The sequence below is a fragment of the Lynx rufus genome, unplaced genomic scaffold, assembly GCF_022079265.1.
Source record: "Lynx rufus isolate CCGP_SWC_20201006 ecotype Redwood Valley unplaced genomic scaffold, mLynRuf1.p SCAF_2, whole genome shotgun sequence".
Taxonomy (NCBI): domain Eukaryota; kingdom Metazoa; phylum Chordata; class Mammalia; order Carnivora; family Felidae; genus Lynx; species Lynx rufus.
This window is the reverse complement of record NW_025814834.1, coordinates 143,443,579-143,468,259: the sequence shown is the minus strand read 5'-3', so window position 1 is coordinate 143,468,259 and position 24,681 is coordinate 143,443,579. Positions and strand designations below refer to the sequence as shown.

The 24,681-nt window shown below is 34.5% G+C and overlaps 2 protein-coding genes across 6 annotated transcripts in view; one reads left to right on the top strand and one right to left on the bottom strand.

The window, feature by feature from the left end:
* MTF2 (metal response element binding transcription factor 2) overlaps nucleotides 1-2,219 on the top strand; it is an 81,898-nt gene extending 79,679 nt beyond the window's left edge. For 2 of the 3 annotated variants that reach the window (XR_006962850.1, XR_006962848.1), the window contains one exon: nucleotides 126-334. The gene's annotated coding sequence lies outside the window, so the exon portion shown is untranslated. Of the gene's footprint in view, nucleotides 1-125; nucleotides 335-2,086 lie in introns of those variants that run through there. The other variant, XR_006962849.1, reaches the window with a different exon arrangement.
* Nucleotides 1-24,681, bottom strand: part of TMED5 (transmembrane p24 trafficking protein 5) — a 57,720-nt gene that overhangs the window by 26,154 nt on the left and 6,885 nt on the right. Inside the window, exons 3-6 of one of the 3 annotated variants that reach the window (XM_047084578.1) lie at nucleotides 18,401-18,584; nucleotide 16,410; nucleotides 16,272-16,325; nucleotides 15,273-15,436 (exon numbers count right to left, since the gene is read on the bottom strand). In XM_047084578.1, the coding sequence (XP_046940534.1) occupies nucleotides 15,375-15,436; nucleotides 16,272-16,325; nucleotide 16,410; nucleotides 18,401-18,584 (301 nt within the window). In that variant the 3' untranslated portion in view covers nucleotides 15,273-15,374. Of the gene's footprint in view, nucleotides 1-12,458; nucleotides 15,437-16,271; nucleotides 16,326-16,409; nucleotides 16,411-18,400; nucleotides 18,585-24,681 lie in introns of those variants that run through there. The other 2 variants (XM_047084576.1, XM_047084577.1) reach the window with 2 other exon arrangements.

The window sequence follows — 24,681 nt, the reverse complement described above, 5'->3', positions numbered from 1 at the left end:
GGGTAATAGCTAGATCAAAATATTATACTATCTGTATATTTAAAGTTAGAATAAGATTGCAAATTAACTAGCTCACTTTATTTTTCTCCCCTTCCCTTACTTCTACCCAACAAAATCCCTTGTAGCTTACTCCTCCGGCATTTTCTCTGTTGGAGATAATGAGTATTGAAATTGGATGCTTAGTAATAATTCCTCACTTTTGCAACATCTTCAAGGAATGTGATGTCTCATTCAAGAAAATTCTACTGGATTTAAGCAAACAAATGAACCAAATCTTCATAAATGATAAGATGTATTTATTGGATAAAACAAAAATATATCCTGTTCAAAATCATTAGTCTAACTTTTGTTCCTTGTATTTACCAAAAGGTATTCAGTTTTTTCTTTTTCTTTCCATGCTTTCACAAGTGAAGGTGATACAGTCTCAAAACTAACATGAATTGGTTAATGGGCGGCAAACGAAATTTTAGGTCATGGTTTGTGGCCCTTCAGAACTCAACTCTACCCACAAAAATCTTATTCCTTAAGTATTTAATTACTTTCATTGAGTTTTCTTACGTATCACAGGAGTAACACTGACACTGAGTTCATGTAACACATGAAAAATATCTGCTAGGTTGGTACTACAAAACTGGCAAATGACTGTGTTGGAGGGCTTTGTTTACTCTTGAAGTTACAGTGTGAGAGGTAGTGTACACCTGCCTGTTAGCTTCCACTGCCTCCCTTGTGGATGTGTATGTTTGATCCTTAGTGCTTTTGTGTGTGGTCTAGGTTTGGGAAATTAACTAAGACTAGTTTACATTTGATTGATTTCTACCAAGTTTAGTCAACCCATCATTAATTATGTCAAGTGCTGAAAAAAAATGTTGACGATATCTGAATGAATATCTAGCAGCTAATCAAAAGTAAGTTTTTCATATCAAGCAGAAGTAAACAGTAAGCTAACCAAAAACCGTTCTTTTAAGAAATCAAGTTTTCACATGTTTTACTTTTGCCAGAGAAATCTTTTTGAATGTCTTTTTAAAATTTGATTACTGTTACAATGTTTTCTATAAGTTAATTTGCATATGTGACTTTAGGTACATAAGAATTTATGTAAGTAAATTACATTAAAAGTTACTCAGTGAGGTTGCAAATTTAAGTTAAATGTTAATACCATCTAATATAAATGAATATATACTTAGTGAAGGATTATAATTAATGTTGTTTTGACTGATAATTGACCTCTTATATATTATAACTAATGCTATTAGTGGAATGTAAGGAAATTTCTATACAGGATTTCCTAGAATGCAGAATTAGTGGAATATAAAGAAATTTTGCCTATATAGAATTTGAGACAAAAACAAGATTTTCTGAGAATTTGGGTCTCTTTTGCGAATATATAAAGCTTGCTTAGATGGCTCTGAAGTTAAACTTTTCCTTGAGGAGAAATGGAAGTTCAAGGAGATGAAGCTTATTGGAGAGGGTTTGGGAAGGGAAAGCCTATTAGCTCATATAAGATTTGTGGAGGCATAGTTTGGTTCCTGTATTCCTTTATCACCAAATCTTTTCCAGAATGCAAGAGCAAATCTATAACAAGTCCATATTTTTTATCTTATAATTTTGCATAACCTAGTATCTTAGTCTTTCTGTGTTATTATTTATCTTTGGATGTAAATTTTCCAGTGAAGAATTATGTCATTAGAAATTCATTCTTGATACCTCTTTATAAACTGTAGTTTATAAGCAACTTTTAAACCATTAAATGAGACCAGAAGTATTTAAAATGCTACTTTATTAAAGATTTTTCTAGGCTGTATTAAGTAATTAATGTTTTTTAAACACTATCTTTAGTATGTTAACCTTTTTCTAATTACTGGGAGATGGTGAACATTTATTGTATGTTGCTATAATATGGCGGTACTCTCAGGGGTTTAGATGTGGGTAGGGGAATGTGTCCTTATTCATAAAACCTTAGGCTAGGTGGTGCTTTTATTATACTTGTCTGCTTTACACGTATCTTCTGTGGCAGTGCCTGTGTTAAGAAACCTCATTTATTTACAGTGCATTGAACAGCTTTTCTCCTTTCTTTTCTCCCACGTAGCTTCAAAACATTTTAATTTGCTGTAGAGTGGAAATAATTTAACCAAGGTTTTTTGGAACAAAGAGATAACCAGGTAAATAAAATTTTATTTTATTTATTTTTTTAAAAAACTTCTAAGAGAGCATGCATGCATGTATGTGAGCTGCAGGGAGGCAGAGAGGGAGAGAGAGGGAATCCCAATCTGTGTTGATAGCTCAGAGCCTGATGCAGGGCTCTATGCCACAGACCATGATGAGATCATGACCTAAGCCGAAATCAAGAGCTGAACGCTCAACCAACTGAGCCACCCAAGCACCCCAGGAAAAATTTAAACCTTATTTACCTACAGTTCTGATTTTTTTTTTTTTTTTTTTTAGATTCTTGAGTGAGTTTTTGAGAGTGATTTCCTCTGAAAAAGTAGCTGTTTTTTTTTTTTAAATATTTATTACACAGGGGCATCTGGATGGCTCAGTCGGTTGTGTCCAACTTCAGCCTAGGTCATGATCTCGCCATTCTCAAGTTCAAGCCTCGCGTTGTGCTGTGTGCCGACAGCTCAGAGCCTGGAGCCTGTTTCAGATTGTGTCTCCCTCTCTCTCTGCCCCACCCCACTCATGCTCTGTCTCCCTCAAAAATAAACATTAAACATTTTTTTAAAAAATATTCATTACACAAGATTTTTCTCATTTTTCTTCCAGTTTTATAATGTGTATAGGATTTTTAGAAATCTGATACCTGAGTGAGAGAAGGCTGCAATGTAGGCTAGAGTAGGTTGGTTATTTTGTGCCTCTCCAATCGATCTTCAGATTATGTTGATAGCAAAAACTTCTTGGAAAAAGTAGTACCATTGTTTTCTATTATCTAGTAATTGGAGTAAGATGAAAGCAAAATTACAATGCAGAAAATATCAATAGACTGGTCATAAATCTGCTCTTACATTCTGGAAGACATTTCGTGACAAACAGGGACATGGGAACCAAAATTGTGCCTCTGTAAGTCATAGATGAGCCAGTAGGCGTTTCCTCTCCAATATGGTGTTAGATTTCATTGGCTCATGCCATATCTGCATTACGGAAAAGAGAAGAGTGTCTTGTCTAGTGTGGACTTGTCATATAAGAATAGCAAATTGACATGTTTTCATTATATGCACATATTTAATAGTCCTAAAGGTAGCTTAAAGGAATAGAGAGGAGATGGTATTTCAGTCAGAGCAATAATGAACTGCTAATTGCCATGACTTTATAAGTTAAATGGGTATAAGAGTTGATATTAGTAATTTAACTTTTTAGTACTTTAAGTGCTAAAAATGACTGCAGGGGATCATAATTTCTAAGAAAATGGTTGTTTTACTAAATTCATATAAATAATGTTTGTATGTTGGCTAAATTTGGTTTCTTTTATGATCTTGGCTAAAGTTAAGAAAATGTGTAAAATTTTAAGTTACCTGTGCTTGTTATTGTCTTTGTGTGGAAGGTATAATTCCAAATGTTATAGTAGGATTAAGTTCTTGAATTTTTAAAAATTACTTTTAAATGATTTTCAAACTTTGAAAATATTTTAAAATTCAGTTTTTACTTAAAAAGTAGTATGTAATATAAAGGCTCATGTTCTTTTTTTTTTAATGTTTATGTTTTTTAGAGAGAGAGCGAGCAAGCATGAGAGCACGGGGTGGGGGGAGGGGGAGAGGGCAGAGAGAGAGGGAGACACAGAATCCAAAGCAGGCTTCAGGCTCTGAGCTGTCAGCACAGAGCCCAAGGTGGGGCTCGAACTCACTAACCATGAGATCGTGCCCTGAGCCAAAGTCAGGCACTTAACTACCCAATGAGCCACCCAGGTGTCCCAAGGCTCATATTCTTTAAGATACAGTTTACATTTTGGGGCCTTTTCTAGAGAAAATGTGTGTTTTGTCGGCCTATTATTATAATATTTTATCTGCTAATGGAAAATGCTAGTGTCTTAGATAAGCAAAGTTAGCAAAATACATAAGCTATGTATATAGATTTGGAATCCGAGGGCTTTCTATTTGGTTAGGCTCGTTGAAATTATTCCTGTGTTCCTTAAGCAGACTGAGTTAAAAAAGTAAAAGTTGGAAACTTAGAAACATGGCATAAGAATTAAAAAAGGAAGTGCTGGGTTAAATTTTTTAATAGAGAATGAACAAAATATTGATCCATACTTAATACTAAGTTAGGCTGAAAATACGAACCTTCCCCATTAAGATTTATATTGCAGTGAAAATACCATGATAAAACAATTTCATCTACTCACTGTGATTATTTGCCTTAGAAATAGCATGATTTTTTTTATTATAGCAAGTGGGTATAATTTTGGTTTTACATTTTTTAAAATTACATCCTTAACACGAGGAGGGCATTTATATTGAGAAGTAGCACTGAACTCAGTTTAAGATAAGCCACTACTTAATTATAAATAAAATCATTTCATAAATTTAGGTATAGTTTTAGTTAAATAAAATCATCTGTTTATTTCCTAAGAATCTCCTTATTGCTCTTCTCTTTTTTAAAGAAAACATTTATTTATTTTGAGAGAGTGAGAGAGCAAGCAGAGGAAGAGCAGAGAGAAATGGAGATAGAATACCGAGCAGGCTTTGCACTGTCTGCACAGACCCTGACATGGGCCTCGAGTTCATGAAGCGTGAGCTCATGACCTCAACCCAAATCAAGAGTCAGACCTGAGCTCAACCTACTGAGCCACCCCTGCTCTTATGTTTGAAAATTAAAAAAACAAGAAAACAAAAAACCCCACAAAACCTTAAGTTTTCTGGATGTTTAAAATGCTGTACTATGGAGGTGTTTGTATTAGTTTCCTAGGGCTGTCAAAACAATTTACCACAGGCTTGGTAGCATAAAGCAACAGGAGTTTATCTCTCACAGTTCTAGAGGCTAGAGCATGAAATCAGGGTGGTGGCAAGGTTGATTCCTTCTGGTAGCAGCCAGCAATCCTTGGCTGTAGACACATTACTCCATTTCCTGCCTTCAATTTTACAGCTTTACCCTTTGTCAAATCTCTCTTTATAAAGACAGGAGTCATTGAATTAAGGGGCCACCTTAAATCCAGGATCATCTCATCTCAAGATCTTTAACTTAATTACATCTGCAAACACCCTGTTTCTAAATAAGGTCCATTGACAGGTACTTGAGTTAGGACTTGGATGTTGGTGGAGATATAACAATTCAACCCGCTTCACTATTACAGGGTTTTTTTGGGATGGTATATGGTTCAGTTACTAAAAATTGTGTTTCAAACCATTTTGTGCTGTTTACTCAAATGCAACAGCTCTTCTTTGAATACCTAGTAGTTGTTGTGAAGAGAGATGAAATATTAGGAGCCCTGTCTTAATTCTTAAATTATGAAGGGCACAGACATAACTAAATTTAAGTTGAGATGTGTTAAGTACTATGGAATATTTGTCCAAGTTCCGTAGGAACTTGAAGCAGCATTAGAGAAAGACTTCTTATTGAACAGAATGTCATTTGGATTTGGTTTGAAGGAGGATTGGGTTTGACTGGCAAAAATAGGATAGGATAAGAAACAGCATTAAATAAATTCAGAGATGGACTTTGGTTGAGGGGTGAATTCAAGAGCTATAGTTTAGAGAATGGCACAGTGTTGAGGTAGGTCATAAACATATGAATTAAGCAACAGTGGAAAACGTGACTGCTGGTATCCAAATAGGTGCTATATCACCATAGAAATGAAATTGATTTGGACTGCAATATATGTAATATATGTACTTTGAAGAATGGGTTAGCTTAAATACAGACTAAAGGAAGAGAAAAGCTCAGTTCAAAATGAAGGAGCAGAGTAAGAATAGGCCTGGAGTTGAGATTGAACATATCTCTTGATATTTAGTGTCTGTTGTTTTCCAAGAGACTACTGGGAGGAAAATGTGAGGTAGATAGTTACTATCATCCCCTAGTGTTCTCTTTGCTGAGAATGTAAGAATGTGTATGTTTAGCTATTTAAAGGGATCAGTGGCAAGAGGATTTGAGAAGGGAGAGATTACTTTTGTCTAGGGCCTGGCTGTGGAGGACATTTGAGAGAAGGTTATTATTAGGGAAGACTTAATGAAGGACTTTAAACTGGAACACGAATATTAGGAATCTGTAGAGAAGGGAGCATAATAATAATAGTGCATTCCAGAGTGCAGAAAGTGGAAGCAACGTCATGAAGCTGATGCACAGAAAAGGGAAGTACGTGGTGTGGTTGAGGCTGGACAAGATCAGGGATTCTGATGGGCCTGCTGTGATAGGACTGCCATGCTATAGCATCTTGTGAGATTAATTTGGCTTTGGTATGTAGGATGATTTAGAGGAAAATGTGTGAGTGCCAGGCCTAGATTTACATCTAGGTAAGTCTGAGGTAGCAGAAGCAGTGGAAATGGTAGTAATATGTCTGTGTGATTAGGGAGCTGAGGGGACAGTTGATGATTGAGCAAGTAAGGTGTCTTTTAAGTTTTGAGAACCTGGGATGCTAATGATGTTATTAAATGGAACAGAAGAGGGGCAGGCCTGCTCAGAAAACGGTAAAGAAGGAAGATAAGCTTGGTTGGAATAAACAGTTCATGCTTGGAAGTAACGTTAGAAGAAAGAAGTAGACTAGGACTGTATTATTGAGCAAGAATAGTGTTCATTGCTGCTGCTTCTGCTGGGCATTTCCCAGAAGCTTATTATGTTCTTTATTATTAAAAACTTGTTCATCATCATTCTTTTAAGCAAAGACCTAAAACACTCAAGTTTCTTTATGGTGGTGGTGTGGCAGGTATGTAGAAAATTTTCAATGACATGCTGTCATAGTCAAGAAATAATTACTTGAGAGATTTAAGGTGTCAGCTGAACAAGTGTTTTGTTGAAGAAAGTAATACCTGTATTTATAGTGGGAAATCATTGTGTTTTATTTTGAAGCAAAAGCACTTAGAAGTGTTTCCAAGAGACAACTTTGTGGGGCTTTTTCTAGGTGGACACTATTTTGTGGATTCAAAAGTCCATTTTGTGCTCCAAAGTGGTGTTGCATAAAAAGCAGCTTGTAATAAAAATCATAATAGGAAATATTTTCTGAAAAGAATATTGAAAAAAAACTAATGTGCAAATAGTTTGATTTTTAAAGCGAATGAGGCAAAGACTGTTGAAAAATTTAATGCTAATAAAGATATTTCTAAGATACTCAGTGATAAAGTATCAGGTGATTTTATTGGCTAAAACTAAAAAACAGCATTAAAATATTTCAAGAAGTTACTGAAATTGACTTTTTTTGAAAAATTACACTATTTTGTCTTTGGTATTGAGAAGTTTAAATTTAGGTTTAGAAAATGCCAAGTATTTTGTTATAGCCCAGTAATAGGGAACTTTGAAAACTAATTAAATATCACAATCAACAAGTAATTCATCTCTTTTATGAGTAACCTGCAGTAGTCTCCAATTGTGGATTTTCCTGTGATAGAAGTTATTCTCACCTGAGGGAAAACTACTTTTCCATATCTAAACCTGGCTTGGAGTAAATAATGCTAATTTGTTTCTCAAGTATTGCTTTTCTGCTTAACCCAAGTTGTATCTCAGTTGAAACCAAAAAGAATTAGTGAAGCAGTCCTAAAAGAATGAAGGTGTGGTTTAGAAGAAAAAGGCATTGATATAGAAGGGTGGATGTAAGAGATGAGAAAAACAGGGGAGGAAATCTTTTATCAACTCTGTTGTTCCCCCTCCCCCCCCAAAAAAAGTTTTACTATTTTCTAACTGATATAAAAATATTTTAGTAAAAAATTCGTACAATAGGAGACTTTATGAAAATCCTTCCATTCTACAGTCCAGAGATAATGGTATATAAATATGGCCTTAAACTTCTAGACTTTTTATTTACTTATTTTTACTCAAAGATCATTCATGTTATTTTGTAACTTCACTTTTCACTTAAGAAACTGGGCTTCATCTTTGCATTAACAAATACTGTGTTCTAGGCATCGTGCTAGGTGCTGTGGATAGAATAGACATATTCTCAGCCTTCAGGGATGAGTCTAGCAGGGGTTTGTATATTATGATACATTGTGGTCAGTGCTTTGAAAGAGACATGTAGAGAGAGCATATAAGGACACAACCTGAGTTTGAGGGATCTGGCTAAACTCTGGAGCAGCGAATGACAAAGCTGACTTAGAAAAATGAATAGTTAATGAGTCTGAATACTAGTCTTTCTCTCCATTTATACTGTCAACTAAGTCTTAAAGGGCAGACTCTCTGCTTTTGTGTTATCCAAAGTACTGGACATACTAATGCTCAAATTTTTCTTATTTTAAAATATTAAGCCTTGCTCTATAATACTGTGATAATTGTAACTTGTATTACGTGCTTTGAGGATATAAAAGTATTGCATCCTGATCTTCCCTTGGGTGCCAAAAGTCAAATACTCCTTTGATATGGGCCATCTGCATAATGTTTTCTCATCTTTCCCTGTTGCCCTGTCTAAACTGGTCTTTGTTCATCCTTTTCTCCTTTGCTGTATGTCCAAAGGACAGTGAAGTAGTAATTGCTAGCACATTTGTTTTTAAATTTATGTCCCTTTGGCATTTAAGAATTTTACAGTAGTTTGTATTATACTTAATAAGTTGCTTTTCAGTCATATGTACCATATATGCCTTAATTCTGAGATCCTTTACAGCAAAAAGACCTTTATGGGTGAAGGAATCAATCATTCTTTGTTCAGAATTTTCCTTTATACCTGTATGCCCTGATTGCCCACTGAAAAGTCAGCTTTTGAAAAAGTCAAGGATAGCTTCTCTGTTGAGATTCACTGAATGCTTATTCTGCAACATTTGGGAAATAGGTGTTTTCCCATGGTGGTATTCTGATCACCACTTTATTGTAGTATAACCTGTGGACAGTATTGTAGAATATAGAATTCCAAAAGAAAAAGGTTGAGTTTTCTTTTATATTTCATGTAAAAACAATCCGGTTCAGTTTCTTAAGCTCCCTGAGATAATATGGTGTTTCCCCTTTCTATTAATAATTCTTACGAATTGAAGTAATACTTAAAATGACAATCTGTTTTTAACTGAGAATATTTTGATTTTCTTTAGAAGGAATTAAGTTATTTCACTCATTTCCGGCTTCATTCAGAAATATGTACATATACCAACACACTAATAATGTCTGTTTCCGGTATAATATTCATCTGTGCCATTTTTGTTTTAAATTTTTATTTTGAAATCTATATTCACAAATTGCTACACACACACACACACACACACACACACACACACACACACACAGAGGCACAGAGTTCCCTGTGTACGCCTCAGTTTCTCTTAATGGTAACTTCTTGGATATAATACAGTATCAAATCTAGAAAATTGATGTTATAATTCAGAGTTTATTCAGATTTCACCAATTTTATTTAAAAAAAAAATTTTTTTTTAACGTTTATTTATTTTTGAGACAGAGAGACAGAGCATGAACGGGGGAGGGTCAGAGAGAGAGGGAGACACAGAATCTGAAACAGGCTCCAGGCTCTGAGCAGTCAGCACAGAGCCTGACACGGGGCTCAAACTCATGGACCGCGAGATAGTGACCTGAGCCGAAGTCGGCCGCTTAACTGACTGAGCCACCCAGGTGCCCCAAGATTTCACCAATTTTAAAAGCATTCATTTGCATGTTATTTTATCATACACAGATCTGGGTAACTACCACAATCGAGATACAGAATTGTTTCACCACAGACTGCCTTTATAGCCACATTCCCTTTCTTCCCTCCATTCCTAACACCTGGCAACCACTAATCTGTTTTCCATCTCTTTTTTTTTTGTTTGTTTTAAGAATATTACATTTAAAGCAATCATAAGGTATGTAACCTTTTAAGATTGTTTGTTTTTTTGCTCCACTAACCATAATTCTCTTGAGGTCCATCCGGATTGTTACATGTATCAATAGTTGTTCCTTTATCCCATGGTATGGATGTAGCAAAGTTAAACCATTCACTCTTTGAAGGGCATGTGGGTTATTTCTAGTTTGAGGTTGTTAAATATGAAGCTGCTATATATATAATTTGTGTACAGGTTTTTATATGAACATTTTTATTTCTGAGGTTCACGTATTCAAGAGTATAAATGCTGGGTTGCATGGTAAGTGCATGTTTAATTTTATAAGAAACTGCTAAAATATTTTCTAGTGACTACCATTTTATATCCCACCAGCAGTGTATGAACGATCTAATTTTTCTTGCATCCTTGCCGGCATTTGGTAACTTTTAGAAAACATAAGTTGACACAAAGTGTTACATTAGGTTCAGCTGTTGGTAATTTATTTTAGCCATCTGGGTAGTGATACCTCATGATTTTAACTTGAATTTCCCTAATGGCTAATGATGCCATCCACATATTTCTTCAGGTTGTTTGCCCACTTTATAACCAATTTTTTTTTTTTTTTTTGAGCTTTGAGAAGTTTTTATGCATTTGACCCTTGAACAAGATGAGTTTGGGCTGCACAGGGTCAGCTGTATAATCTAGTCTATTTTCAGATAGGGAGCAGTTGACTTTTTCCAACCCCACAACAGGATCTTCAGTGTAGCAAAAGTTTTTACTTCTGATGAGGTCTGGCTTATCAGTTTTTCCTTATATGAGTCATGCATTTGGTGTCAAGGGTGAAAATTTTGTCCAGCTCTAGGTCCTGAAGATTATTTTCTCAGTTTTTTGAAAAGCTTTATAGCTTTCTACATTAAAGTTCATGTTTTCACCTGTCTGTTCCAATTGCTGTAGCACTATTTGTTCACAAGGCTGTCTTTCTGTATTGCTTTTGCATCTTTATTGAAAATCAGTTGGACTTGTTTGGTGTATTTCTGGAATCTCTGTTCCATTATGTGTCTACCCCTCCACCCGTATCACACAGTGTTGATTACTGTAGACTTAATTCTTGATTCATTTTTTCTTTATTTTTCTAAAAAATTGTCTTAGTCCTTTCATCCTGGTCTTAGTTTTTTGCCTTTCCATATGTTTTAGAGTAAGCTTCTGTCTACAAAAAAACCTTGCTGGATTTTGATAGGAATGTTAAATTTACATTTAGGGAAGAATTGACCATTTTACTGTTTTGAGCCTTCCAATCCACGGAGCATGGTACATCTCTCTACTTGTTTGGGTCTTTGATCTTTCATCAGCTTTTGATAATTTTCAGCATACAGATCTTGTACAGGATTTGCTAAGATTTATACCTAAACGTGATTTTCTTTGGAGTGTGATTGTCAGCAGTATTGTGTTTTTTTGTTTCCAATTTGGTTTTGAATACCAAGCAAAATCCAGCAAAATAGAACTCCAAAATGTGTCTTTTTAAGCTGTTGCCTTTTCTTTCAGCTTTGCCCTACAAATAGCAGTACTAGTCCTTTTGGAATTGAAATAAAGGTAGGGTAGAAACATTAGGTTTATTAGTCCCTCCTTCCACTTGTTATCCAGTGTAGAAATGAACCCTTTGACATCTGATCATTATTGCCACTTGAGAACTTCCAGGAGTGGGAGTGTTGGATAACAGATTCTTCATTTTGCTGTTGACTCATGGTCATTGAAGACCTCCAAATTTTCCCCTGCTTGGCATTTTCTTGCTTTTTTCTTTCAGATACAAGATACAGAGTCCCATCTCAGTGTTCTCTCTTTCATGTAACATCATCTTAGGTGTGGATTCTTTATTCTATGCCCTTTCCCCAGACATACAGTAAAGTGTAGTCTAGCTCTAGTTTGTAATGACACAAACCTTACAGGAACCCAGACACCTGAAAGTGATGGCACTGCAGAAGCAGAAAGGTGCCTAAGGAATTCTATCAGCTTGGAGGGGAAGAGTGTCTTGTCTGGATGGTAAGGAAATACCAATAACAAACTAATTTCCACCAAGCATTGGACTCTTATGTGATTTTAACCAAGATTTAAGATGCTACCTAAAATGTTTCTATAGACAAAGAAATAGACTCAAAGGAAGTTTGATTTCTCAAGATCCCTCAGTTAGCAAATGGTCCAGGGATAATGGATACCACAATCCCAAGTTGTGTTGGTTAAAAATTAAGATTCTTGAGCCCTATTATAGACCTAAGCAATCAATTTCTGGGGTTGGGTTAGAGGAGCGGTACAAGCTCCTTGGGTGCTTATTTAGCATTCCAAACTTTCAGAAGTGATGACCTTTGGCTCTTTTTTCCCCCCTCTGTATTTTGAGCATCTTATAGTTACAATGCATGTTTGGGCAACAGATGAATAAGAGAACACATATAAATAGAAATCCAATGCAAGGCAGAATGACATACAATAGGAAGTGCAGAGAACTATGGGTTTTCAAATGGAAGGGAGAGCACACAAGGCCAAGTATGAGATCAATGAAGGTTTTAAGGCTTATCATTGACAATGACAGATAAGTAAAAATCCTTTGACTGTAATTTTTATTATGTATATTCAGCATAGTATTCATTGCTCTTTTAATAAGGCTGTTAACAACTATAAAGCAATTTGAGCAACAATGATTATGTATTACACTTCAGATGAAAAGCTATTACATGCTGAATCATTTTTTAAATTTCAGATAAAGAATTTTTATTTAGGGAGGCATACAATTATAGGTACTCAATTTTTGTTAATTTTAAGACATAATAACAATGCTTAAGAAGGATAAACCTACTTAACAAAATTACATTTCAATTTGTAATTTATTTCCTTCCTATTTCAACCACTTCTTTACCTTCTATACCTTGAAAGAATAGCATATCATTAATGACCCAAATGCAAATGAAAATAAAACTCTAGGCCTTAAATACTACAGTATTTTAAGAGTTTATGTAACTAAACACCAAAGAAAAAAATCAGCCATTATGTGATAGCTTAATTTTAGCATAATTTTAATTTCAAAATTTAATACTGACATTTAAAAAACCACACGAGGCAGATAATCTATATGCCAAAGAATTTAGTTCTTTGTTCACTGATTATACTTTTTTTGGTTAATACAAGTTAACATTCTTAATCCCACTCTTCATTTTGTGCCTATAAAAATAAAATTGTCCTCAGTATTCCTAAATTCTTTGTTTTCCAAATAAGGCCATTATAAGGTAAGAAGTTACTGAATCACAGGTTTAAAATCAGTGGCATGAATCATACATACATGATGTAACAAATTCATTGTTAGGTAAGGAATCAGTACAGTACAGTAGCCAGCCAGAGGTAGAATTCTTAATCACAGTTTTATAGAAAAGATGCAGTAGTTTAGATCTGCACTGTTTTATTAGGTATAGTATGGTAAGTTTGCTTCTCATTTTGAGTTTAACAGAAGGGGGGAATGGGATATCATAGGCAATTATTGGCCCTTGTTTTGCCTGTATTTCAGGTGCTACTCCTGGACACATAAAAGCATTTTCTTGGGTCAGTTGAGGTAATCAATCCTCATTTTTAAAAAGCTTCAGAGTAGGGATATCTAACCTTTGTTCTCCCAAAGGCATAAGAAGGAGGGAAATAAATCTTTTTGTACCACTCTGACTGTAAATTAATAAACCATTCTCTTGATATCATCGCTTAAGAATTCAAGCAGTAGTAATGTACAGAGGGGTGCTATATTCAAACTTGTAAGCTGATTGTTTCTAACTCATATTTGTCTTAACCAGTATTACAAATCGATAAAACCTAAAAATTCTACTTAATGTAGCTAAATTACTAGTATATGAGTAAGACTCCATAGACCCAATAAGAAGGATGTCAGAGACTTTATATAAAGTTATTCACATATCAGCTCTAAATTTGGGATTCTGTAGGCTTTCAATCCTTACTTGAATGTCAATAAATAAAGTGATCAGAAAAGTAATTTAATGAAAGTTATAATAAAAGTTGTAATATGTTTACCCAGTGCTAAATCTTACAGTAGAGTTTGTTTCATAAAATATACCTGAATACTTATAAAAGACAATTCAAAACAGAATAAAACAACTGTAAAACAATAAAAGCCATGGCCAAGTATAGTTTCTACAGTTAACTGGAATTTAGTCTGATTATTATTTAGGATAGGGTCATTAGTGAACCAATCAGATTCTAGATACTTACAGTTTATTTAAGTGAACTTAATTTTGATCAGATGTTCTCAAGCTTACTCAAATTCTTCTTTATTGATTTTGTTATTTTTTTTGTTGTTGATTTTAAGAACTCAGAAAAGGAGATCTTTATTTATGTTAGGCCTAGATTTTTAAAGCAATATTTTCCTTCACAACTGTTGGTAATAATGTATTATCCAAGTCAATAATCATGTTAAAATTAACATAACACTGCTGATAGGTAATATAAAAGTATTTTTTGTCACATTTAATTTCAAAATTCTAGATCTTAGTTAAGGACTAGACAAAATGTGTCCCTATGGAGACTGAGCGATTTCATTTCAAAGAGAAAATTTTTCCAAATTTTAATAATGACTGAGCAATTTAAGAATTATGAAAATATTGGCCTTTGGGGAATGTAAGCTAAGTCTATAAAACTAATACTTTTTGTTAATATTTTAAATTGAAATATATTTGGTTATAAAAGTCTCACAAATCTGTTTTTCACAGCTATGTGTCTATTTACATTATAGGAGAGATACATATGTAAAAAGAAAAGTTGAGTTTTTGTTTTCTAAAGATTATTCCAATCTATGATTAGGTAATTCTCAGATGATTTATAACTTAATATACTGGAAACTTACACAGTTAATTTATAATTGCCACATTTACAAAGAAACTTCAATATATTGAAAACCTGTATTAATTGTATTTGCCAAATTTACAAAGAAACTTCTAGGTAAGAGAATCTTTTAAAAACATTGTTTGGTGTTGCATTTGGGCCCAAAGCTCATTTATTTAAGTCACCTATGACATTTGCAAAAGTTTTTCAAACTTAGGAAAATGCTGTTATTAATATGGCTTCATTCAATTATACCTATACTCTGCAAAATATTTGTTATATATTTAAGTACAACTGAAGCAATAAGACTACTTGCACAGATGAAAGTGAAGACTTTCCTTTCACATTAAAATTATACTTGCTTCACGCTTGTGGTAATACCTGAAAATCTTTTTTGAAAAGACTATTAATGGTCTTGGACTTTAACTGTAAGTTGTATTACATTTTTCCATCCCTCTTTTTTATGTTAAGTAGTCTAGTTTAAAGTTTTAAGTTCTACTTTTCCTCTTATCTTCAAATAGACTCTTCAGCATATAAACTTGAATGGCTGACACTACCACCATTACCACTAAGTTAACCATAGACCAGAAATTGACTCTATCAAAGTTGCTTTCTTGGATATTTCGATCACGAGCTTCAAATGCTCTAAGCAGAGTCTGGATGTGACCGCTTTTGCTTAGTCTGGCCTTGATACTGTTGATGGATTCCTGGAGATAAATAGAATAATTTTACTATAAAAGAATGCTCGGTAAATTTAAGCCAATTTAAACATGTGATTCACAGTACCCTGACATTCATATTAGTTTTATATCCAAACAATTAAGGGATAGGTGCTACTTGGATTACCTAAAGATCTCTGTAAGTTTATGTAATAGTTCTCCTGGTTTATTTAAATTATTTTTTTATAAATAGTTATTTAACAGAGAAGCAAAGCTACTGTAAATTTAAAATAAATAATGTGAAAATCTATTTGAGTGGTATAGTACCAGGGGTTTTACATACATTACCTCTTTCTCAGCCCTCACAACCATAAGAAAATAACTAAGTTTTTAAAAAACCTAACTGATAACAGTGTTTAGGTATTTGTCTTTATATAATGCACTGTGGGTTTATATTTTCTTCTTTGAATGTTAGTCTGGCCCAGTGTAGTGTTAGCAAAACACCCAATGTTTTTATCTCAGAAAATGTAGTGAAATTAGAAAATATTCCAATTTTTGATATGTATATTATAAATCCCAAAGTATAATCAAATCTGTTTTTTAAAAAATGTTCCAAGATCATGGGGCGCCTGGGTGGCGCAGTCGGTTAAGCGTCCGACTTCAGCCAGGTCACGATCTCGCGGTCCGTGAGTTCGAGCCGCGCGTCAGGCTCTGGGCTGATGGCTCAGAGCCTGGAGCCTGTTTCCGATTCTGTGTCTCCCTCTCTCTCTGCCCCTCCCCCGTTCATGCTCTGTCTCTCTCTGTCCCAAAAATAAATAAACGTTGGAAAAAAAAAAAAATTTAAAAAAAATGTTCCAAGATCACATTTGTAAAAGCTTATTACTAAGATGCACTCTAAATTGTACATCTTCTGAAAAACGTATTTTTATAGTAGGGTCTTGGTGAGAAGTGATTTGAAAACTATAAAAGGGCTATATGAATATAAGATAAAATTGAGGTTTGAAATGATGTCATAGTTGACCCTTGAACAACATGGGGGTTAGAGATGCCAATGCCCTGCACAGTTAAAATTCCATGTAAATCTTTAGATTCCCTAAAAACTTAACCACTAATAGCCAACTGTTGACCAGAAGCCTTACTGATAACCTAAACAATCAGCACACTTTTTGTTATATGTATTATATACTGTATTTTTATAATAAAGTAAGCTAGAGAGAAGAAAACGTTACTCAGAAAATCATAAGAGAAAATGCATATACAGTACTACATTCCACTTACTAAAGAAAATCTGTGTGTAAGTAGATGGCACAGTTCAATCGCAGATTGTTCAACAGTCAACTGTACTTATGGCAAAAAATAAGAAAATAACTAGAAACAGACTTTCCTGGATAGTCATTTTGCTTAAGGTCCTCATTTAAGCAAAAACTGTACTCAAAATTTCAGACTCTTCTGCTAAACCTACAAAAATACAAAGTGTAGTATTTATCATTTAGGCCTATTTGTAAAGAATGGTAACCTAGTAATGCAAATATTGTCTAGAAAAATAAAGAATTCAGATCCCCAAATAAAAAGATCATGCATAATTCTTTTCAATATTATAGAAATGATACTCAAACACAAAATTATTTATTAAAGTTTGCTGTTATGAAACTAAATTTTGGGGAAGTAAAGCTGAAAGACATTTTATTTTTCTTTAAAAAGGACTTACAAGTACTTAAACCATATTTAAGTCTGAACTTGCTGGTCATTTTGTTTAACCATGTGAATGAATTCAATCTCCTGAGAATGCAGTGAAGTACTAATAAGAATAATGTAAGTACTACTGTTCTTGTTGGCAAAATAAAAATGGAAGAATAAGTTAATATGATTGAGATTTTAAATATATATCTATGGGAAATGGTGAGATAAATAACTGTTATGGTAAAAATTCATACCAATCAAACTTAATCCTTTCAGTTTGTATTCTTAGTAACACTCGTGGAAGAGCTAAGAAAACTAACATTTTTTTTGTACCAGACACCATTTAAAGCACTTCTATACATGCTAGATCATATTTCATCCTCACAACAACTCTAGAGGTATTCTCTCCATTTGGCAAGTGAGAAAACCAAGGCTCTGAGAGCTCAGTTACTAAGCAGTCACACATACACGATTGTTTAATTTTCCAACTTCTTAAGCTAACTGATCTACATATAATAGGTCTCTTCTATAATTTGATAGTTGCTTTCCTAATAAACCTCAATGGATCAAAATACCATATTATAAGAAGAAAAAAAAGTTAGGTTATAAAAGTATTAGAGGTTACACAGTTTCAATTTGCAAAACCATGTTAGTTTTCCTGCAGGAATTTCTATCATACAGCTATATATGTTATTTACAAATATCACTCAGTAAATTCTATGATTTGATTACATCTATCTGTGGCTGAAGGTACTGACCTATTCCCCCTATCACTAGTACTATTATTAACAAATAGTAACATGTACATTTCACTATGCATGTTAATGATAAAAGTATAAAGAAATTCAAACAAGCCATATTCTAAGAGTTTTTACTCCTGAATGTAGTCCCAGTTTCTGGTGACTGCTAGGTCTGGTCTGAGTAATATAAACAGTGTTCCCAAATTAACCAAGTAATATCAAATTTCATGTTATAAAAACCATGCTGTGAGGAAAATGCCTCTACATCTTAAGGGTTTACAAATTACTCACTTTTATTCTATGTGCAAGTACACTATAGATCATTACATTCTTCTGTTTGTGAATATTCTAAGAGAGTTTTAGGGTTAAGAGCTTATGTGCAAATTCTATTTCTCTCCTCTCTAGTTATATGAAAGAAAGATTACTTAAGCTCCCTAAAGCACAATTTCCTCATTGGAAAGATGGAGATAAATAGTCCTCAGAGTTCATAAGTAAAGATTACCTGAGATGATGCAGAGAAAATGCTTATTTCTGTGCCTATCACATTGTCAGGCCTGTGGATAATTTTTATTTATTAAAAGATCATACTGACCAGGATATCTTCCAGTTTCATATCCAACATGTCTGTGCCAGTAATATATTTCTTCCAGTCCTCTTGTTCTTGCACCTGTTCTCCCATATTATCCAGGATTAATTCAAAGAAAATAACCTTCTCAGAAATGGTGCTGAATGTATTATCAAAGCAGAACATGTAGTCACCGTCTTCAGTCTCTATCCTGTATTAAAAAAAGTGTATGTCTTCAGTTATCTGTACTTCTATTTAGGATCAAAGAAAAAATTCCTATAGATAGAAAAAGAAATAACATGGTTTACGTTAGTAATTGGACAGTTTGCTGACAGAAAGATTTCCTTAGTGTTGAAAGATAATTTATAATTTCTTGGGAAAGAGGTAACTTGTTAATATCCATGTTCAAATACTTGCAACTTAGATGTGCTTGGCATTGGCTCAGGAAATTATGGTTAAAGGTCTTGACCTAATTTTTGGAAAAGGATAAGATTAAAAACATAGATACATGATACCTCAAAATGATCTTTAATATTTACACACTATTAAAAGTAACTTATCATGAGTCAATTTGTATGCAAATAAGACCACAAACCTCCCCTTCAATTGAGATAACTCTAATGTGAGTTTTGTTTTCAAAAGTAGTGATGGGTTGTTCCAAATGCTTTTCTTCCAGGCCTCCTACAGATTAAGAATATTTTTATAACATACTTTACAAAGGTTAGGATGAGGTCAGTAGCCAACAACCAGAGCTTTACGGTCAGTGGCATTACCCTTTACTGTGTAAATGCCACTCACATCTGATTTATACTTTTAATCTTGGTCTCATTAGCTTCACATTCAAGATAATTGGCCTGGGCACAGTTACTTTAGCAAAGTGGCTTCCTATTTTTTTTTTTTAAACTTTAACAAGAAAAATACTGCATAGGCTAATGACATTTACTAGTGCCGGCCACAAAAACCACTGAAACTGAGTTTTAGTTTTTGTTGGGACTGGTTCGTGGAAGGTTGGTTTAAATGATTCTGAAATTTTCTTATTTCCAATACAATGGATTGCTTAAACTGAGGTACGTGTATCATTTTCTATAGCCTTGTCACTACAGCATGTGGTTCTCCTTTTTTTAAGTCAGTCCCCATCTCTTCCACCTGTTTCCAACTTGAAGCATAAGAGATAAGCACTCAGTAACTTGACTGGATTTTAACATATATACTATACATAAAAAATACTAAATGCTTATCTACCCCCAATAAAAAATGCACACTGCTTTCACATATTCTGTCTTTTAATCCTTACCATCATATTTGGAAGTTAGGCATAATTGACCTTTTCAAGGTAAGTAAAATAAGGTTCACATAAATTAAAATACTTGCCTATGATCACATAAGCCTGTCATACGCATAGACGAAGTTTGGTTTTGACTCTCGAGTTAATTGATCTTTCTTTTCTGTAATACTGTTCAGAGCCTGTCTGCATTCTTTGCAATCTCCTCAGCCATGACAAACCTTTGTCTTTGAGGATGTATTTAACCTTTGGAAGAAGCTTGAAGAATATACTGGCAAATACAGTGGGGAACAATTTTAAAAGGAAAAAAATGTTATGACTATTTGTAAAGTATAATTCAATGTTAATCACTTTTTAATGTAACTCTTAATTTTGTTTAGTCTTTATTTTATTTAACTCAACTTTATTTAGCCACTTTTAACCCTGAAATGGATAAAAAAGGGAAGCTTTCTGTACCTACTCTTTTTACGTGTACAGATAAAGACACAGATTAAAAAATTGGCTCTAAAATTTCACGGGATGATGAGGCATAAAAGTCTAGAAAGGGTGCATGGGGACAAGGGTAAAAATGAAAAACGTTTGACAAGCACTGACATGTATGAACTTATGCATGTGTATGAAAAAAAAAGATGTTTACTACTTTATAGTCATTCCTATACTAATCTCTTTCTAAATCTGTGTTAATTACTTTTAGTAGAAAGGAACTTTATTACTACAAATGATACAAAATATTAGCAAATAAATGCAGTTAATTTTCCTTCCAATTAGAATAAAGAACATAAGTCATCCAAAATGGGTAAGTTCTCATGTAAGTTAGGGTGGTATTAATTCAGTTGTCTAGAAAAATACACACACACACAAAATTTCTCATTCCCAAAAGTGCCAGCCAATAGCTGTTACTTAAGGTGTTTGTAGCTCTGGAGACATTTTTCCTAACCCTGCCTTCTGGAAGGACGGTATTTGTTTTAAGGATTTAACAAAAAAACTATTTCAGTGTCATAACAGCTATTTTAGTTGCCTTAAAAAAGTTAACATAGCTAGGGGCACCTGGGTGGCTCAGTTGGTTGAGCGTCCAACTCTTGATTTCAGCTCAGGTCATGATCTCATGGGCTCTGTGCTAGCAGTGTGGAGCCTGCTTGGGATCCTCTCTCCGTCTCTCTGCCCCTCCCCCCTGCTCTCTCTTTCTCAAAATGAGTAAACATTAAAAAAAATTAGAGGAGGCAGGATAGATCAAAATTCTTGCTTTCTGGGCATCTGGGTGGCTGTCAGTTAAGTGTCTGACTCTTGATCTCAGCTCAGATCATGATCCTATGGTTGGTGTGTTTGAGCCCCGTGTTGGGCCCTGTGCTGATGGCAAGAAGCCTGCTTGGAATTTTCTCTCCTCTCTGTCCCTTTCCCACTTGTGCTCTCTTTCTCTCTCTCAAAACAAATGAATAAACTCTAATAAAAGAAAAAAAGCAGTGTTCCAAAAAAACCCCCAAACAAACAATTCTTGCTTTCTACTGTACAATGCTTAGAATATTTCTGGCACATAGCACTATGCAAGTACTAGCTATTACAATTATTCGGTTTTTTTTTTTAATTTTTTAATGTTTATTTTTGAGAGAGACAGAGACAGAATGCGAGTGGGTTAGGGGCAGAGAGAGAGGGAGACACAGAGTCTAAAGCAGCCTCCAGACTCTGAGCTGTTAGCACAGAGACCGACGCGGGGCTCGAACTCACAAGCTGTGAGATCATGACCTGAGCCGAAGTCGGACGCTCAACCGACTAAGCCACCCAGGCGCCCCCAATTATTCGTCTTTGTTAACCAGCGTATGTGGCATGTAATTGATAGTGAATACTAAATACATGTATGAATGAATGAGGGGGAAGAATATCTCAACTATAATACTCTTTTCAATAACAATACTCTTTCTTATTTTTTATTTTTATTTAATTTTTAAATTTTTATATATATTTCTAAATTTTAAAGTTTTAATTTTTTATTACATTTTTAAATTTTATTGTTAAACTGCTTTATTTTTTTTTTTAACGTTTATTTATTTTTGAGACAGAGAGAGAGCATGAATGGGGGAGGGTCAGAGAGAGGGAGACACAGAATCTGAAACAGGCTCCAGGCTCTGAGCTGTCAGCACAGAGCCTGATGCGGGGCTCCATCTCAAGGGCCGCGAGATCATGACCTGAGCCGAAGTCGGCCGCTTAACTGACTGAGCCACCCAGGCGCCCCTAAACTGCTTTATTTTTTAAATTTTTTAAATGTTTATTTTTGAAAGAGAGAGAGACATAGAGTGTAAGTGGAGGAGGGGCAGAGAGAGAGGAAGACAGAGAATCTGAAGCAGGCTCCAGGATCTGAGCTGTCAGCACAGAGCCTGACGTGGGGCTTAAACCTACAAACTGAGATCATGACCTGAGCCAAAGTCAGACACTCAACTGACTGAGCCACCCAGGTGCCTCTAAAATGCCTTTTAAAATGGCACTTTACCTATGCAGAGCTCAGGAAAAATCTTTGTATAAACCATTAATACAGAAATAGTAATTTAAAAAGTCAGTTTAGATTGATAAACTTGGAACTATGCTTTTTCTTTGATAGTTATGAACAGAAACTAAAAGTGTAACTTATCTTTAAATTTGAGAATATAGAAAATATGTAGAATTTCTGCCATTTTTTTCCTCCAATTTCCTCCTTTCCTTTAGGAATAAATTAAAATGAACTGTTAGGAAGAAAAGGTATCTTGCTTTCTTATACAGAATTACCTCTCATTAAACCATTGGGAGAAAAGACTGAGTTTATAAAAGTTCACATTTATTGAGTTCTTTAGATATGCCAGGCCACTGTTCTAAGCACTTTATATGTATTAAATTTTTTTTATTCACCACAGTCCTCTTGAGGTACATGTTATTACTTTTTCTATCGTTTTACCAACTTAACATTTATCATGATCATTTTAGCAATAAAGAAGCTGATGGGAATGCAAGCTGGTGCAGCCACTCTGGAAAACAGTATGGAGGTTCCTCAAAAAACTAAAAATAGAATTACCCTATGACCCAGCAATTGCACTACTAGGCATTTATCCAAGGGATACAGGTGTGCTGTTTCTAAGGGACACGTGCACCCCATGTTTATAGCAGCACTATCAACAATAGCCAAAGTATGAAAAGAGCCCAAATGTTCATCAATGGATGAATGGATAAAGAAGATGTGAGATATACACACACACACACACACACACACACACACACACACACACACACACACAATGGAGTATTACTCGGCAATCAAAAAGAACGAAATATTGCCATTTACGACTATGTGGATGGAACTGGAGGGTATTATGCTAAGTGAAATTAGAGAAAGACAAAAATGGTATGACTTCACTCATGAGGACTTTAAGAGACAAAACAGATGAACATAAGGGAAACAAAAATAATATAAAAACAGGGAGGGGGACAAAACAGAAGAGACTCATAAATATGGAGAACAAACTGAGGGTTACGGGAGGGATTGTGGGAGGGGGGATGGGCTAAATGGGTAGGGGGCACTAAAGAATCTACTGAAATATTGTTGCACTATATGCTAACTAATTTGGATGAAAACTTAAAAAAATAAAAAGTAAAACAAGTTAAAATAAAAAAAAAAAAAGAAATTGAGGCATAGAGCACTAGAGTAAGTTAATGAAAGTTACACAGCTAGTGAACAGTGAAACCAGTATTTAAAACCAGGCTGTACAACTCACTCTTAATCACTACACCAAATTTCAAACCTACCTTCTAAAAATTAGATTTAAACAAAAGTTTATCTTTAGTTATATTAACTTCTTAATATATTTTTTTAAGTTTTTACTTATTTTGAGAGAGAGCCCTGCAAGTGTGTGGGCATACAGCACTTGAATAGGGAAGGGGCAGAGAGGGAGAAAGAGAATCCCAAGCAGGATACGCACTGCCATCACAGAGCTAGACTTCGGGCTTGATTCCACGAGAAATGTGAGATCATGACCTGAACCGAAATCGAGTGTCAGATGCTCAACATACTGAGCAATCCAGGGGCCCCTATCCTGCTTCCTCTTAATAAATGTGTATCCCTGCAGACTTAATTAACTTCTCTGAGCCTCCTTGTCTGTAAAATGAGAATTGAGGAATCAAGGAATCTCTCATAATGAGTTAGAATGATTAATTTAGAAGCATATAAAATGCAAAGCCTAGTTTATGGCAAACATTAGACTGTACTTGCTTTTCTTCTAACTGTAAACTCACAATTTAGTTTTAATGCAATGAGTAAACAAAGTGCTGCAGTAGAATAATAGAATGGAAGAGGGAAACACACAAGATACGAACAAAGAGAAGTGAGATGTAAGAGCATATACAGCCTTTTGTTAAACTCTAAACTTGTAACAAGTTATTTTCTTCCTTTCTGGCTTCCTATGGTCAGATCTTTTATTATCATATCTTCTAATTATCTAAGAAGAATGAGGCCTTAGTAAGAGGCATACATACACAACACATATGTACAAAGACATACTATACTTTTTTTTTTTTTTTTTTTGAGAGAAAGAGGAAGAGACTGAGTACAAGCAGGGGAGGGGCAGAATCTTAAGCAGGCTCCATGCTGCCAGTGCAGAGCCTGATGAGGGGCTCGTTCTCATGACTGTGAGATCATAAGAGCTGGATGCTTAACTGACTGAGCCACCCAGGCATCACTGTACTTGTTTTTTTAAGCAAAGGAACAGTGGACAAATATGATATAGCCAACAGCTAAAAAAAAAACTATAGCCTAAAAACTATAAAAAAAACCCCAAAACTATATACCTAAACAGTAACTTAAAATGGAAAGGTTGTGCTAAGTAGAAAAACAGGTTTAAAATTCCACAACAGACTGAATTCAACACCTAGGGCACATTCATCCTATTTAACCAAAGCAAAGAAAGAAATTAGTTAGGATTAATACAATATGCCTAAAAAAAGGGGAAAAAGTTAAAGGAAGACATTTTAGTTTATACTAGACCACTCTCAAAGACTGCTTAAAATGTTC